Below are 14,783 nucleotides of genomic sequence, written 5' to 3'. Positions count from 1 at the left end.
AAATGGGTTATTTCTAGTTTAGGAGAGCCCATGGGTCAAGCTCCGTGAAGGTGCCTATTCAAGCAAGAGTTAGCACTGTTAGACATGGGGAAATAAGAGACTCTTCATGTTTGGTTACTAGGTCTGTTTCTGAGACATGGGAAAGAGCTCATGTTTGAGGTGCTCCAAGAACTGACACTGGAAAGGGGCAACAGCTGGTAGCAGGCTGGCTCCTGGAAACTGGAGAGTAGCCACAAAGTCTGTATCTCCATCAAGCAGATGATGAGCTCAGTATCCTCTGTTCTCTTGTTGCACCTGTCAGTCTTCTGTTCTCTTGCGGCATTTTCTGAAGCAGTACCCACAATATCTCTCCTCTTTTGATTTTCATGGACACTTATCATTCCTTTTCAGATCTTCCTGAAAGTGGCTGATGATAGCGGTGTGGATGCAGAAACCTCAGGTGGGTATAGTTGTCCCCTACAGAAGTGACACATGCCAAGGTGTGACAGACGCTGTTTGAGGCTGAATTGAAGCTCTTCTATCATAGTATTTTGAATGACCTGAAGTAGCTGGGTTTAATGCATGCTTTTTAGTGTATTTAATGCATGCTTTTATGTGCTGTACACATCAATTGACTCAGTGGTAGTGTGTTTATTTTGTAATAGTGAAGAGTTTCTAGTGTTTGAGTATATTGCAAATTACTTGATTGACACTGTTGTCTGCTCTGAAGAGCTCCTGACGCATCAGACCACAGGAGGGTCTAAATTACTTTCTGAGAGAGGATCACTGCACTAAGTGCTCATAACAGCAAATTACACTTGTCATATGGCTACATATGACCCTTCATATCTCAAGTGAGAGTTTTCTTAAAATGAGAGAAGCCTGCTGTTCCCCTGGGGGAAAAAAAAGGTGTCATGTGCACTACAAGTTTCTGGGACATCACACAAAGTATGGTGCAGAAAACATGAAGCACTGCAGAATGACTGTCTTGGTTTTGCTTTTAGCTGCACTGAAGTCACTCCAGGTCAGCTCTTCAGTTTGCAAATGGAAGATATGTAAAATGAAAATGCTATTGCTTTGGTTTTTCTGGGACTAACTGGAGATTAACTGAAGCAGTTCAGATAACCTTAACTGCATTATTTTCAGATGGGACGTTGCCAGCCAGAAGGAACAGACGTGTGTTTGGAGACAGACAGAGCTGCCTTCGTCCATTTACAGAAGACGATGCATTTGATCCTAATGACTCAGACATAGATCCAGGTATTGTTCAAACCTGTTTTCTTCTTGTTGATGCTCTTTCATATTTTAAGTACTGCGTATCTGAAGGTTGAGAGTGCCAGAGGATTGGTGACGTATTTGCCTTTAGGAATAGTGGACAGTGCAGGATGCACAGCCTGATCAATTCTCCCATTCAAGGCTTGGAGATAAGGGAGAAAATACATTCATGTACATTTCTGTTGTTATTGCTGCTTGCTGTGCTTTTTTTTTTTTTTTTTTTGATGAGCTAGAGTGGCTACTCCAGCCATCACCTTGTGTCTTCAGCACAGAGAGCATCTCTGAACTTTTGAATGAGGGTCATTTCTTCTTGCTAGCAGAATCCAGAGAGACAGACCTTCTCAGTGGCATGGATGGGAAAGGCTCCTACCAGATGAAGGGCTGGAAGCTCACCCAGCAGCAGTTCGTGGCTCTGTTGTGGAAGAGGATGCTCATTGCCAAGAGAAGCCGGAAGGGCTTCTTTGCCCAGGTGAGAGCATCCAACATGAGCAGAGTCCCTCAGCAGGGACAGCTCAGTATTGTAGTCTGAGTTGATGGTGGGCTGAAAACCTCAAGGGAATGCAGATAACCAAAATTAGCCTTCACTACACATGTAGGCAGAAGGAGGCCTGTGCAAGTGAAAGGAGTTGCATGATAAACCAGGTGGTTACAGTATTCTTGCACAGCAGAATGTAATTTTGCCCTTGAGAACAGCATTTTCAGGCTAAATCCTCTGCATCTGAAGTGAATTCCCTGATTGAATCCCAAGATAGATCTTGGTGTCTAGCACTGTTTTGGTGTAAACAGCAGAGTTATTCCTGGGAAACTTTGGAAAATTTTTGATCCAATAAGTGATTCATATGTAACTCCTGATGCCTCTGGAAACACTTGCTTTAAAAAGGACTTGCTCTTTTCTTGCAATTTCAGATTGTGCTTCCAGCTGTCTTTGTGTGTATTGCTCTCATGTTCAGCCTGATTGTTCCTCCTTTTGGGAAGTATCCCAGCCTGGAATTACAACCCTGGATGTATGATGAGCAGTACACTTTCGTTAGGTATGTTTTATGTGGCCTATAATTTCTCCTTCTTGCAAACTTGAGTTACTGAGTTCCTTAACAGGTTGGTTTGAGTTTTGTGCTTATCTTAGAAGCATGTTTTAGAAGAGAGTCCAGGTGTTTTCTTCTTTGACCTTTAAATGCCAGCTCTAAGTACAGGCAAGGCCATATCCATTTCTGAATGGTACTATGACTCTCCTAATTCCATGTACAAAGATCAGGAATGTGTGTGTGCTCTTAGGCCAAGCATTCTTCAAGGGAAAATCCCCCCCATATCCTTTCACTGTGCACTTGGCCTTACTCTGTTGCTGCTTTTTCTGTGTGCTTGTTATCACACTGATAGTGTTTTTCTGCTGTTCCCATAGCAACGATGCTCCAGAAGATGCAGGCACTCACAAGCTGTTGGACGCCCTTCTTGATAAGCCTGGGTTTGGGACACGCTGTATGCAGGGACATTCCATCCCGTAAGTAGAACTCTGGTCTGGGAACAGGAAGTGGATTCCTGGTAGTTCTAGCTGGCTTTAGGAAATGATAGTAATGCATGGCCAGAGAAGGATTAAGCTAAAAGAGATGTAATTACGTTCAGTTTTTCTGCTCAGACCCTTTTTAAACGTTGCCAGTCCTCAGTCTGGTGAGGGAGTGAGGTTTGAGTGCACATCCTTGCTGATGGGGATGGAAAGGAGAGAGCAAATGACTCAAATTATTGTTTGGTCCTGAACATGGTAAAGGACCTATTGATGTTGCTGTATGTTGTTGACTGTAGCTATTCCCACTCCATAATTCTTTGTTTCCAGCTGCATTAGAAACCTAAGTTAGCACCCCACAAACACCAGCAGAAGGAGTGGAGAGCCAGACAGCATTTGTGTTGTTTCCTAGCTCTGCCACCTGGCTTGGTGCATGGCCTTGGGCAAGTCACTGAAGATCTAGTCTGTGAGTGCAGAAGAGGTATACACTCCAAGAGTCCAGGATGGTGTGTCCAGAAGAACTGCAGCTCATGTTCACAGGATGATGGGGAGGGAGGCAAGGTGTCTGATACACTGGCCATTGTGGAAAGTAATCTGCATCTTTCAGAACAGGCATGAAAGCCAAGTTATTCCACCAATGGGCCATGGGGAAAAAGCTGCCCACTGCTGCCTTGGGGAAGAGCAGTGTTTTGGTGCCCCAAAGGCAGAAATATTAGCCAAGGAGTTATCCAAGAAGACTGTCTGCTGTGTTCTTAGAATCATAGAATATCTCAAGTTGGAAGAGACCCATGAGAATCACAGAGTCCATCTATCTGCTCCTCGCAGGACTACTTGAAACAAAACCATGTGACTAAGACCATTCTCCAGATGCTCCCTGAACTCTGGACACTGTGCCCGCTGGGACTGGCTGTAACAAAGCATTTAACTACAATGCAAAGAGGGGAGTGTCTGGCACTGCTTAGTGTTGGCCAGCCTCAGTTTCTTTGGAAGTGGGGTCTGTTAAAAGCTGCAGAGTCTGATCTGTTGTTCTGAGCTGTTTGTTTCGGTGAGGTCAAGCTCCTTTGAGCAGCACACTTCTTCTTCAGGGGACTGTGGAGTTTGATCTTTAAATGCCTTGTAAGCAAAGACCATCATACTTGTCTTAAAAACTACTTTTGTCTTGCCTCTTTTCAAACACAGAGACACTCCTTGTACTGTGGGGCAGAAGGAATGGACCACTGCTTCAGTCCCAGAGTCAGTCCTGGACACCTTCTTGAAAGGCAACTGGAGCATGGAGAACCCTTCCCCATCTTGCGAGTGCAGCAGTGAGAAGATCAAGAAGATGCTGCCTGTGTGCCCCCCTGGTGCAGGCGGGCTGCCACCCCCACAGGTAGGAGGGAGCTCAGTGGGACTGCAGTGAGGAATGCTCATGAGGAGCAGAGTGGCTAGGTGTGATTCTTGCATGCAGCATTGCACAAGATTTATTTCACTCAGCATCTGTGTTTTCTGATGAGCATGTATCTGTGTTTTCACTGGTGACACCAGCGTGAGCAAGACACAGCTGACATCCTCCAGAATCTGACAGGCCGCAATATATCAGACTACCTAGTGAAGACCTACGCACAGATCATTGGGAAAAGGTAGCTGTTGAACACTCTCTCTTCTCTCTCCACCAAATGCTGCTTGCTCTGTGGGGGATGCACAGATCAGGGGAATAAGCCTGAGCAGCCCAAACTCTTCAGTAGTGTGCCAAATCCACTCAGGTCCTCAGATAGCCCTGATCCTCATCTCAAGTGATGCTTCTGCTTTGTTAGTGATGCTGTGTCCTGACCCTCACAGGCAGATTATGGGGAAAGTCTGGGCACCAACCCTAGGGATTACACTGAAGAGGAATGGTGGGACCAGTATCAGATGTGAGAGGCCATTGCAGTCTTTTCCCTGGCCATGTGCCTGCAGCTTTGTTAGTTCTGTCTCTCCTCTGGTTCCATGTATTACCCATCAATTCTTCTTTCTCTCTGCAGCTTAAAGAATAAAGTCTGGGTGAATGAGTTCAGGTGAGTTACTGCCTTTTCTTTAGCTTGTATGTGTCCACTAAACCTTGAGCACAGTATTAAGCAGGACACATCTACCCTGCTTTGCAGTTTGTGTTATATGACTCTTAACTGCCAGATGTTGTGTGGAAGATGTTTAAGGATAAACTGGGATGACCCTAGAGCATTGGACAGCATGTCTGCTTTATGCAGAGAGCAGTCTTGAAGATTTGCATGACCAGTGTGCTGGTACTCTATCCTGGGAGGTGCTGTTCTTCCAAGCAAGGGCAGCAGGGAGATGTCCTGCTTTGTCTTCAGCAGAGAATAGCTGCCTTTATTAAATGGACAGCATGCTGAGGAATTGTGATACTTAACTCCAGAAACAAAGAGTAGAAGACTTCATGGCTAAGCAACCATGTAGGAAAATAAAAGTCATCCCTTCATGTAAGAGTGGAGACAGTAGCCTTGGGTGTATGCAGGAAGAGGAGACATATGGACAGGGATGAGGAGTGGCATTTTCTGGAGATGAGTGAATAGTCATGTGTTAGCATCACTTTCTATCTGAACTTTCAGGTATGGTGGCTTTTCCTTGGGAGCCAGCAGTTCCCTTGTGCTTCCTCCAAGCCATGAAGTCACTGATGCCATTAAGCAGGTGAAGAAAATCTTGGAGCTGGCACAGGTGAGCAGTTGTCCCCCATAAGCCCAGGACGCATTAATACTGAGTCTTGTTACTTGGGAGATGACTTGGAAGCCATAAAATGAAGACCATGTGTGTGTTAGCTGTGTCCAGTGACTTCTCCCCACTACGTCTGAGCTGGGATCTCCCAGGCTGCTGTCTGGGAGTAGCAGAAGGCTTGAAGACATGCTCAGCTGAAGCTTACCCAGGCCATGTTGCTGGTGTGGATTCTGCCCAGCACTAGTTGCAAGCTGGTGGGGATTGCAGACATCTGAATGTTTTGTTCCAGGACAGGGTGGGTTATCTTGGGGAATTAACAAGTGGTTACTGCCATCTTCAAAACCTCAGTTGAACCTTCCTGTACTGAGTCTGCCTTGGCTCAGAAGAGAATTTTTGCCACTGTTTTCGTCTGAGACTGCCAGCCTGTGGGCCGCAATATCTCTGAAGACTGCGTGCAACTTTGGTTAATACATTTTGCTGAGAAAAAAGTAGGTGTAAGACTGACCTCTCTTACTGGTGAGACTACAGAAAGGAAAAGGTGGAGGGAGGATGCAGTTATTCAGCCTTCCTACCACCTCCACTTTGGTGGGTAGAGGCTGTTGAATTGGAAGAAAAATGTCAGAGCTGTGAAAAACATTGTGTAGTCTCTGCTAGACCCCAGGGCATGAATTAAGGTATTCTTAGAGGGGAAGTTAACTGTCTCCTTGCTGTTTGCAGGGGAGTTCTGGAGATCGATTTCTCAACAGCTTATCAAGTTTCATGAAGGGCCTGGATACAAAGAATAACGTGAAGGTAAATTAAGAAATCCTTACTTCTGTGCCTGCTATTTGAAGCTCTGGTGACTGGGAGTCACAGCAGTTTGTCTTGGAAAACTGTGTAGACCAGAATTCTCTGAATTTACTAGTGAAGTAAATGTAGCTTGTAGTTTTCTGTGGGTTTTCTCAAAATCTGTTTCTCCTGTGGAGTCTGGGCCTAAGTGCCAAAAGGAGTTCAGTGCTGGATCAGTGGTAGCTTCCAGCAGCCTCTTGTGCTTATTGATTAAACTGTGTGTTCTGCCCCTCAGCGAGTTAGCTGGAAGGATGTGGAAAGAAATTATGTGCCCTCAATAGAGGAAGGGGTGTTCTGCAGGGCTTAGGAAGCTTTTGGGTAGCTGATGTACCTGGTGCCTTTCTGATGCTGATGCGGTGTCTTGTAGGTGTGGTTTAACAACAAGGGCTGGCATGCCATTGCATCCTTCGTGAATGTGATCAACAATGCCATCCTTCGGGCCAGCCTCCAGCAGGGTGAAAACCCCAGTGCTTATGGGATCACTGCCTTCAATCACCCACTCAACCTCACCAAGCAGCAGCTCTCTGAAGTAGCCCTGTAAGTTGTGACATGAATATGGATGGGTTTGGGCTCATTGCTGATGACAGGAAACAGGTTATATGGGAGGTTTTGGCCTCACTGGTGGACAGTCGGTGGCCTCTGCCATTTAGGCGCTAACGTGCAGGCCTTATTTTCTCTAGCCTGGGCAGGTGGCAACCTGTGCTGCTGAAAACTTGCTGTTCAGCAGCACTTCTGTACTAACTTTCTCTGTCTTCGAGTCCCTGGAAGCTGCAGTTTCTGGGAACCAGACCTTTCTAGGAATCAGACCTTCTGCCACTTTAGGAAATTCTTCAGAAAGGTGTTTTGCTCTGAATATGGTCATTCCTTTCCCCCCACCATATGACTAGGAACCACTAATAGGTGCTGTTCAGTTTTTCCCACTCTCTCAAGCTGGGGGACAAAGTAATGCACAGGGTTTACTTCACTGAGGCATTGACTAGTCCACTCCCACTACAGTCAGAGTCAGGACTCATAATCTGTGTGCATATACAACCTTCAGTCCATAAAACAGTGGCATATGATGGGCAGAAACCTCTGAACTTTGAAACAACTCCAAAAAAAGACAAACCCCCAAAAACCCCAGGAAATGTGGGAAACAAAGTGGTGGTGATAAGGAAAGCAGAAAGCAGTCTATTATGCTGAAGTTATTAACCAGTCTCTAGGTTGTGATGCTGTTCTTGAGATGCCAGCAGACTGTGTATGTTTCCTTTGCTATGTGGCTGGAGAAGAACGGTGCAGTTAAAGAGAGTCTTTCATGGCAATCCTTTACTCAGGATTCTGAGTATAAGTGAAAAATAAGAACAAAAGATGAACCAGTTTCTGCCCCTACCCTCATGAGCTACCTCATTTCATCTCAAAGAGGCCAGCACCAGCAGGCAAACAATTTGCTTTCTTCCCTTTTTTTGTCCAGGATGACCACCTCTGTAGATGTCCTCGTCTCCATCTGTGTGATCTTTGCCATGTCCTTTGTTCCTGCCAGCTTTGTGGTTTTCCTTATTCAGGAACGTGTCAGCAAGGCTAAACACTTGCAGTTCATCAGTGGTGTGAAGCCTGTGATCTACTGGCTGGCCAATTTTGTATGGGATATGGTAAGGACTTAGCCTGGGCTAAACTTTCCTCCATTCTGTTTTTCTAGGGTGTCTTGAAGTGCAAAGTGCAGTTTGGGCCAGTGGGCACCACATTATTTCAGTGAATAATAACTGTGACGTTGACTTTTTTGTTTACTGTCATGGGCAGTGGTTCATCTCAGTGGGTCAAGGAATACAACAGAGGATGGGAGGATAACCATAAGCTCAATCATTAGCATTTATTATGTCACTCTGAAATACTTGCCCAGAAATGTTTGTTTGTGTAGCCCTTTGTTCTGCTCTGTCCAAAGAAGATTTTTTCAACCTGTGGTGTCCAGATCCTTTGAGAGTCTACTGACTACTTCCAAAGGGACCAAGAAATGTACATTCATGTGTACTGTATTATGGTTCACGCATATGGCACTTTTAAGAGTCTCCCATTGAAAACAGCTTTGGGAACACTGAAGAGTTTTGAAAGCTATTGGATTAGAGCAGAAAAACATCCTTCCTTTTTTTTATGTCATCTGGAAAGAAATCTGAAGTCATGTTTTTCACCTTCCAGTGCAACTACATTGTTCCAGCTACACTAGTTGTCATCATCTTCATCTGCTTCCAACAGAAGTCCTATGTATCCTCCTCCAACTTGCCTGTGCTGGCTCTCCTTCTGTTTCTCTATGGGTAAGGGATTTCTCATCAGAGGATGACTGGGAAGGCTCTTAGACTTGGAAGGTTCTCACCTGATGTTGCCGCCTTTTTTCTTGCCAGGTGGTCCATCACCCCTCTCATGTATCCAGCCTCCTTCGTGTTCAAAATCCCCAGCACGGCATATGTTGTGCTGACCAGTGTGAACCTTTTCATTGGCATCAATGGGAGTGTGGCCACCTTTGTCCTGGAGCTCTTCACCAACAATGTATGTTTTTCCAGAGGCTCCTCCCTGTCTTGTGCTGCTACAATGTAGTTTCATGTTGGTTCCATGTTGCCTTTAGCAGCCAGCTCTCCAGAAAAGCTATGTCCTGGCCTGTACCCATTAGCTTCAGCAGCAGTTTAAACACAGGTTCTGGTGGAAATGGGTTAAAGGCCCCTTTAGAAATGCTTACAGAGTAGTTAAGGTGGGGAAAGGACCTCCTGAGATTGTCTAGTCCAACCTCTGAGCAGGATCAGCTACAGCAGTGTATTGGGTTTGCATGGCCTGGTTTTTGGTAGTGGGGGACCAATGTCAAAGCGCTACAAGCAGGTTCCTCAGGCCCATCAGATTTTAACATTTCCAGTAGGAGACTCCACAGTCTCTCTAGAAAACCTTTTCCACTTCTCAGTCATTCTTAGGGTCAAAAAAAAACCAACAAAAAAAATAATTTTCTAATGTTCAAATGGAATTTCTTGTATGTTCTTAATGAAGGGCATTTTCCATCTACTAAGGCCATTTAATCACCCAACCATTTAGTTCCCCTCAAATTTGCCTTCTGTTGTAGATACCTCTCTAGCTATGTTGGGGAGCTTACACACTTCAGTTTTTCAACACCAGATGCTTCCTAGGAAAGGTACAAATTCCTCTCATGCTTGTATACAACACAAGATGTCTTAGCAAGCACTGTTTGACCCACACTGGTGTGAAGTGTTCCTTGCGGGAGGAGGCTCAGGAGACACCATGGGAGTTACTTGTTGATTGTACCTATTCCTGTGGGCATAAGGACACAGTCCTTGGTGATGGTTCCTTTTGTTACAAAGCCAGTTCTAGTTCAGTAAAAATGAGTACATGCTCAAAGATGAGTACCTGGCAGAACAGGAACTCAGGCTTCTGTCAGTTTAATCCATGGGCTAAGCCAACTGGAAGACAAAGCAAAAGTATTAGAGCTTCCAATATGGGATAGGGAGGAGCTCCCTACAGCCACTGACATAATCAGACTGAGCAAGCTCAACTTCCCTGTGTCCTCAGCCTGTAGCCTTTTTGCATTTCATTGTTTGCAGACACTGCCTTTTAGACTGTGAGCATTTGGAAAAAAACTTCTGTTGCGGTTTGCTTGTGTTAATAGCATCGTGAGCAGCACAACAACACTGACTATCCAGAGGAGCCAGGGCCCTGGCTTTTGGGGGAACATTTCTAATCCTTGAATTTTTGTGGGGTTGAAGTGTTGGGGAAGGGACGGTGAGGTCAATGACAACATGGATCACCCTTGGGCAGTGGTGGCTGCTTTCAGCTCAGCTGGCTCACGGGCACTTGATTTTTTCTTAACAGAAGCTGAAGGACATCAATGACATCCTGAAGTCTGTCTTCCTCATCTTCCCCCACTTCTGCCTGGGGCGGGGACTCATTGACATGGTGAAAAACCAGGCTATGGCTGATGCTCTGGAGAGATTTGGTAAGTGAAATTGTGTATCACAGAGACAATGGCCTGAGGAACAGAGAAATCTCTAGTCTGCTCCAGATGAGCTCCTCTAACCTTTCAGGAACTGAAAGTGCACAATTTGCAGCACAGATCTGATCAAACATGGCAAGTCTTCATAGCCTTCCACTTTAAGTTATTAAGAGAAACTGGTAGATAGATCCAAAGAGTGTTAAGAGCAATAATAAATATGCATAAAGGCAATTGTGTGGTGATCATTAGGCCTAGTGTAAGGAGTGGCTGAGGTTCTGGAAAGATGGATATTTTTTTTTCTGGCGTGCAGATGCCAGGTCTGAGTCATAGTCTTTCTGTGCTTCACTAACCTTTTGGAAAGGTGGACTAGCTCTTTGGCAGACTGATGTCTCTGGGCCTGAGTCCCAGCTTTGCTACAGTAAGAAATGTGCCTGCAGTTACAGCTGGCCCCTTGTGTGGTCTAACCCTTCCCTCCTGCAACTGGCTGATCACCAGTTGTCCCAGTGCCCAACTTGGTGAGCTTTGCTGGAAGAAATGTTAGCCTGCTGCCCTTGCTCTGGAAAAGTGATTGTGCCTTTAATCTCATTTTGGCAGGAGAGGATCGTTTTGTGTCCCCTCTGTCATGGGACCTGGTGGGAAGGAATCTCTTTGCCATGGCAGTAGAGGGCGTTGTCTTTTTTCTCATCACAGTGCTCATCCAGTACAGGTTCTTCATCAAACCCAGGTAGGTTGTCCTCTCTGCACTGCTACAGGCAGGTGAAGTTTTCATTGGTGTCACATGTCACCTATGAAATGGGGAGAATATTACCTGTGAAGGCCCTGTCATCTTCTGCTAAGGCTTTTATCATGTTGCTTTTTTCAGGCCTGTCTATGCCAAGCTGCCTCCTGTGAATGATGAAGATGAGGATGTAACCAGAGAGAGGCAGAGGATAATTAGTGGAGGAGGACAGAGTGACATTTTGGAAATCAAGGAGCTAACCAAGGTGACAGAACTTCTGCATTTGTACTTCTTAACACAAAACTATGCAGTTCACTGTGCCTTATCAGAGGAATTCAGTGGGGTCAAAACTGGATTGAGTTGGGAGCATTGAATATGTACGGCTCTAATTAGAATTCTTTGACATAGTCCTTCTCATTCTTTTTTCTTACGGTTTCAGATTTACAGAATGAAGAGAAAACCAGCAGTTGATAGGATCTGTGTTGGAATCCCCCCTGGAGAGGTAAGCGTATTTGTCTAATGCATTGTTTTGCTATTACTGCAGTATTTAAGAGCCACAAGACAGCACAGGGTAGAGTAAGATCAAAACCAGATGAATGTTCAAATTACACCAGAGGAAATTAGAAGCTGAAGCAGTTTCTGATTCTGTGTATGTCTTTCTTTGAAGAAGATATTTAACTCAAGTGTCTGGGCCTAGAGACCAAACTCCAGCATGCAAGGTTTGGCACACATAAACTGTGGTGACAATATACCAAGGCAACACCACAGTTCTTTCATCTTCCCAGCCTAAGGGTTTATACTTAAAATAAAAGCCCAGAATTTTTTTTTTCCCTGAAAATGGACTTGAGTCCCTCTAGATGTCCTGAGGGTCAAGTTTGCTTCTTCCCGTCTTGTCAGTGCTGAAAATGATGCAGCTGGATCCTGTTCTCAAATACACTGTGCTCATTTATATCCCCAGTGCTTTGGACTCCTGGGAGTAAATGGTGCTGGCAAGTCATCCACTTTTAAGATGCTAACTGGAGATACAGATGTGACAGGAGGAGAAGCTTTCCTCAAAGGAAACAGGTGAAAGACAATGCATCTTTTCTCTGCTTTCTCCTCCAGTTTTAACAGCTTTTTTCCCACATCAAAACTCTCTTCCACTTTTCTTGTTACCACTTCTGGCATCTGTTTCAGCCCTTGTTCAACTCTGGTAAAGTAATTTGGTGGCTTAGGAAAGCTGATTTAGTCTGTTAGTCATTTCTGAGTAACAGCTCTTCCACATTTAAATGTCCCTTTTTTAAAAAAAGAAGGGGAAAAGGGAGAGAGATAAGAACTTGATCAAGATGGACTTAGGATCCTGTATTTTTGCTAGATCAGTGATTCCAGAAACACAGTTTCACACTGTTTTAACATCTAAAATAACAGCATGTGCTCATTAAATCCTAGCAAAGGTTTTTTCTTTTACAGTATCTTGTCCAACATCCAAGAAGTCCATCAGAACATGGGCTACTGCCCACAGTTTGATGCTGTTAATGAACTGCTGACAGGGCGAGAGCACCTGGAGTTCTTTGCACTCCTGAGAGGTGTTCCAGAGAAAGAAGTCTGCAAGGTAAATGAAATACCATGGGACCCACCCCAGCGACCAGCTCAAAAGTTCTTGCTTGCATGCACCCTCCCTGCAACTCATGTAATGCCATGATATGAGGCTGTTGAAGATACTGTATGGTGAAATCTGCCCTCCTTTCCTTCAGGGCAACCCAAGAGCTGCCATGTTTTTTCAGTGTTGCCTGGAAAAGTGTACTAAATGGAAGGGCAGATAATTTAGGTCCTATGTTCTCATAGTGAATGCTCTTCTCCACTAAACAACTTTATTCCTTTAAGAATTTAAGGGCTGTAGGTTATCCAGAACCTCACCTGGTGCCAAGTGTTAACATGAGGTTAAAATGATAGTCTTTAGGCAATTGATGACAGCTGCCAGTACCATGCAGCACCCTTTTCAGTTCTGTTTCCTGGAATTAACAGTTTTTACTGAATGACACCCGGGTGCTGCAGGTAGATGATATCTAGGGTATGTCCAAGGAGCTTGTATCCTTCTGTGAGGGTAGACATGATGGATGAAACCTGCAAGCTCCTCTAAGATAGCTGCCAAGTTCTTCCACATGATGTTCTCACCAGCTCCATATAAAAAGGGGACCTGTTTCTGGGTGTGATTTAAGTAGTAGCTGAATCTCTTCCCCACCATAACACATTTTAGTCTGCAGGGCAACAATGCCTGCCTGTTGGCACCATTAGGGATACTACTGAGTAACAAACCAGATTCCACCTATCCAAAGGGCTAAGATGCACCACAGTGTGATTGCTGTGTGTCAGTAGTATCCATGTCCCTGCTTTAAGCCCGCAGGAATAGGAAAGCTCGCAGAAGCTGGTGCTGCTGAGAGCATTAGACTGTTGGGTAATGTGGCTCAGCTGATGTTGAGCTCATGCCCACTGGCTGATAAGCAGCAGCCATTTGGTTTTTCAGGCCTCCCTTCTCAGGGGACAGGGTTATGTATATCCTGATCAAGAGGTGCACAGGGTGTTTCACAACCCATATCCATGCCACATTAGATCCTCAGATGAATGGCCCTTCTGAAAGCTGCTTTTGAAGCCAAAGCTTGTAAGAAAAATCTCTCCGTGTAGACGTTGCTATGCTTGACTCAAGGTGGTGGTGTGCTGTCTGTCATAGGTTGGCGAGTGGGCAATTCGGAAACTGGGCCTTGTGAAATATGGAGAAAAATATGCTGGGAATTACAGTGGAGGGAACAGACGCAAGCTTTCCACAGCCATTGCCCTCATTGGAGGGCCACCTGTGGTGTTCTTGGTGAGTCTGCAACCTTTGCTCATCAATGTTTTTCTTGTAAAACAGAAAAACAAGTTCAAATGAAGACTAATTTAAAATCTGGAGCATAAATTATTTTCTCATTTTAGAAAATGAGTCAAACGTGCTTCTTTTCAATGCTTCCATAATCAGAATGGACAGGTAATTTCAAAGATGAGGTATTTGCCAGTAGAATGTAGCAGTGTCATTGGTTTTTTGTGTACATTTTGCAGGATGAGCCAACAACAGGGATGGATCCCAAAGCACGTCGTTTCTTGTGGAACTGTGCTCTGAGTGTAATCAAGGAGGGGAGATCGGTGGTGCTCACATCTCACAGGTAAGTAGCAGCCCACTTGTGTCATACATGGCTTTGACATCTGCCAGGGCTGGATGCTAAGCTTAGCCTTTCTGCTCTGCCCTTCAATGCTGTTTGCAGTACTAATGAAGTTATTTCTACCTGCAGCATGGAAGAATGTGAAGCCCTGTGCACTCGAATGGCAATAATGGTCAATGGGCGATTTAGGTGCCTGGGCAGTGTCCAGCATCTAAAGAACAGGTAGGTGTTTCCTTTTCACTTACACCAGAGAGTTGCTTGCATTTTTATGGAGATGTAGTTAGGCTTAGTTCCTCATGCCGCATTTCCATTGCTATTCTGACTATGGGAAATGCTGCTTGATTTTTAGCCTCACTTGTATTTCAGAAGCACTTAACTCTTGTGCTGACATTTTTGTTTGCAGGTTTGGAGACGGTTACACCATAGTGGTGAGAATTGCAGGGGCAAACCCAGACCTGAAGCCTGTTGAGGAGTTCTTTGGGCATGCCTTCCCTGGAAGCGTCCTGAAGGAAAAACATCGGAATATGCTGCAGTACCAACTTCCCTCTTCACCATCCTCCCTGGCCAAAATATTCAGTATTCTCTCCCAGAACAAAAAGAGACTCCACATAGAAGACTACTCCGTTTCTCAGACCACACTTGACCAAGTAAGTTTGTAGTAGCCTGGAT

At 45.0% G+C, this 14,783-nt stretch overlaps 1 protein-coding gene across 4 annotated transcripts in view; it reads left to right on the top strand.

Moving 5' to 3' along the window:
• Nucleotides 1-14,783, top strand: part of ABCA1 (ATP binding cassette subfamily A member 1) — a 92,288-nt gene that overhangs the window by 74,094 nt on the left and 3,411 nt on the right. For 3 of the 4 annotated variants that reach the window (XM_039566753.1, XM_020584672.2, XM_019286213.3), the window contains exons 26-49: nt 391-439; nt 1,126-1,239; nt 1,572-1,723; nt 2,161-2,285; nt 2,651-2,749; nt 3,929-4,118; nt 4,274-4,368; nt 4,750-4,782; nt 5,332-5,437; nt 6,152-6,226; nt 6,630-6,799; nt 7,713-7,890; nt 8,432-8,547; nt 8,635-8,779; nt 10,103-10,226; nt 10,818-10,947; nt 11,086-11,206; nt 11,381-11,443; nt 11,900-12,006; nt 12,391-12,532; nt 13,649-13,783; nt 14,014-14,117; nt 14,244-14,336; nt 14,518-14,761. In XM_039566753.1, the coding sequence (XP_039422687.1) occupies nt 391-439; nt 1,126-1,239; nt 1,572-1,723; nt 2,161-2,285; nt 2,651-2,749; nt 3,929-4,118; nt 4,274-4,368; nt 4,750-4,782; nt 5,332-5,437; nt 6,152-6,226; nt 6,630-6,799; nt 7,713-7,890; nt 8,432-8,547; nt 8,635-8,779; nt 10,103-10,226; nt 10,818-10,947; nt 11,086-11,206; nt 11,381-11,443; nt 11,900-12,006; nt 12,391-12,532; nt 13,649-13,783; nt 14,014-14,117; nt 14,244-14,336; nt 14,518-14,761 (2,910 nt within the window). The remainder of the gene's footprint in view (nt 1-390; nt 440-1,125; nt 1,240-1,571; nt 1,724-2,160; nt 2,286-2,650; nt 2,750-3,928; nt 4,119-4,273; nt 4,369-4,749; nt 4,783-5,331; nt 5,438-6,151; nt 6,227-6,629; nt 6,800-7,712; nt 7,891-8,431; nt 8,548-8,634; nt 8,780-10,102; nt 10,227-10,817; nt 10,948-11,085; nt 11,207-11,380; nt 11,444-11,899; nt 12,007-12,390; nt 12,533-13,648; nt 13,784-14,013; nt 14,118-14,243; nt 14,337-14,517; nt 14,762-14,783) is intronic. The other variant, XM_039566754.1, reaches the window with a different exon arrangement.

This window comes from Corvus cornix, chromosome Z (genome assembly GCF_000738735.6).
Source record: "Corvus cornix cornix isolate S_Up_H32 chromosome Z, ASM73873v5, whole genome shotgun sequence".
Taxonomy (NCBI): Eukaryota; Metazoa; Chordata; class Aves; order Passeriformes; family Corvidae; genus Corvus; species Corvus cornix.
Note: the sequence above shows the minus strand (reverse complement) of the source record. Positions and strands in the feature narration are given on the sequence as shown.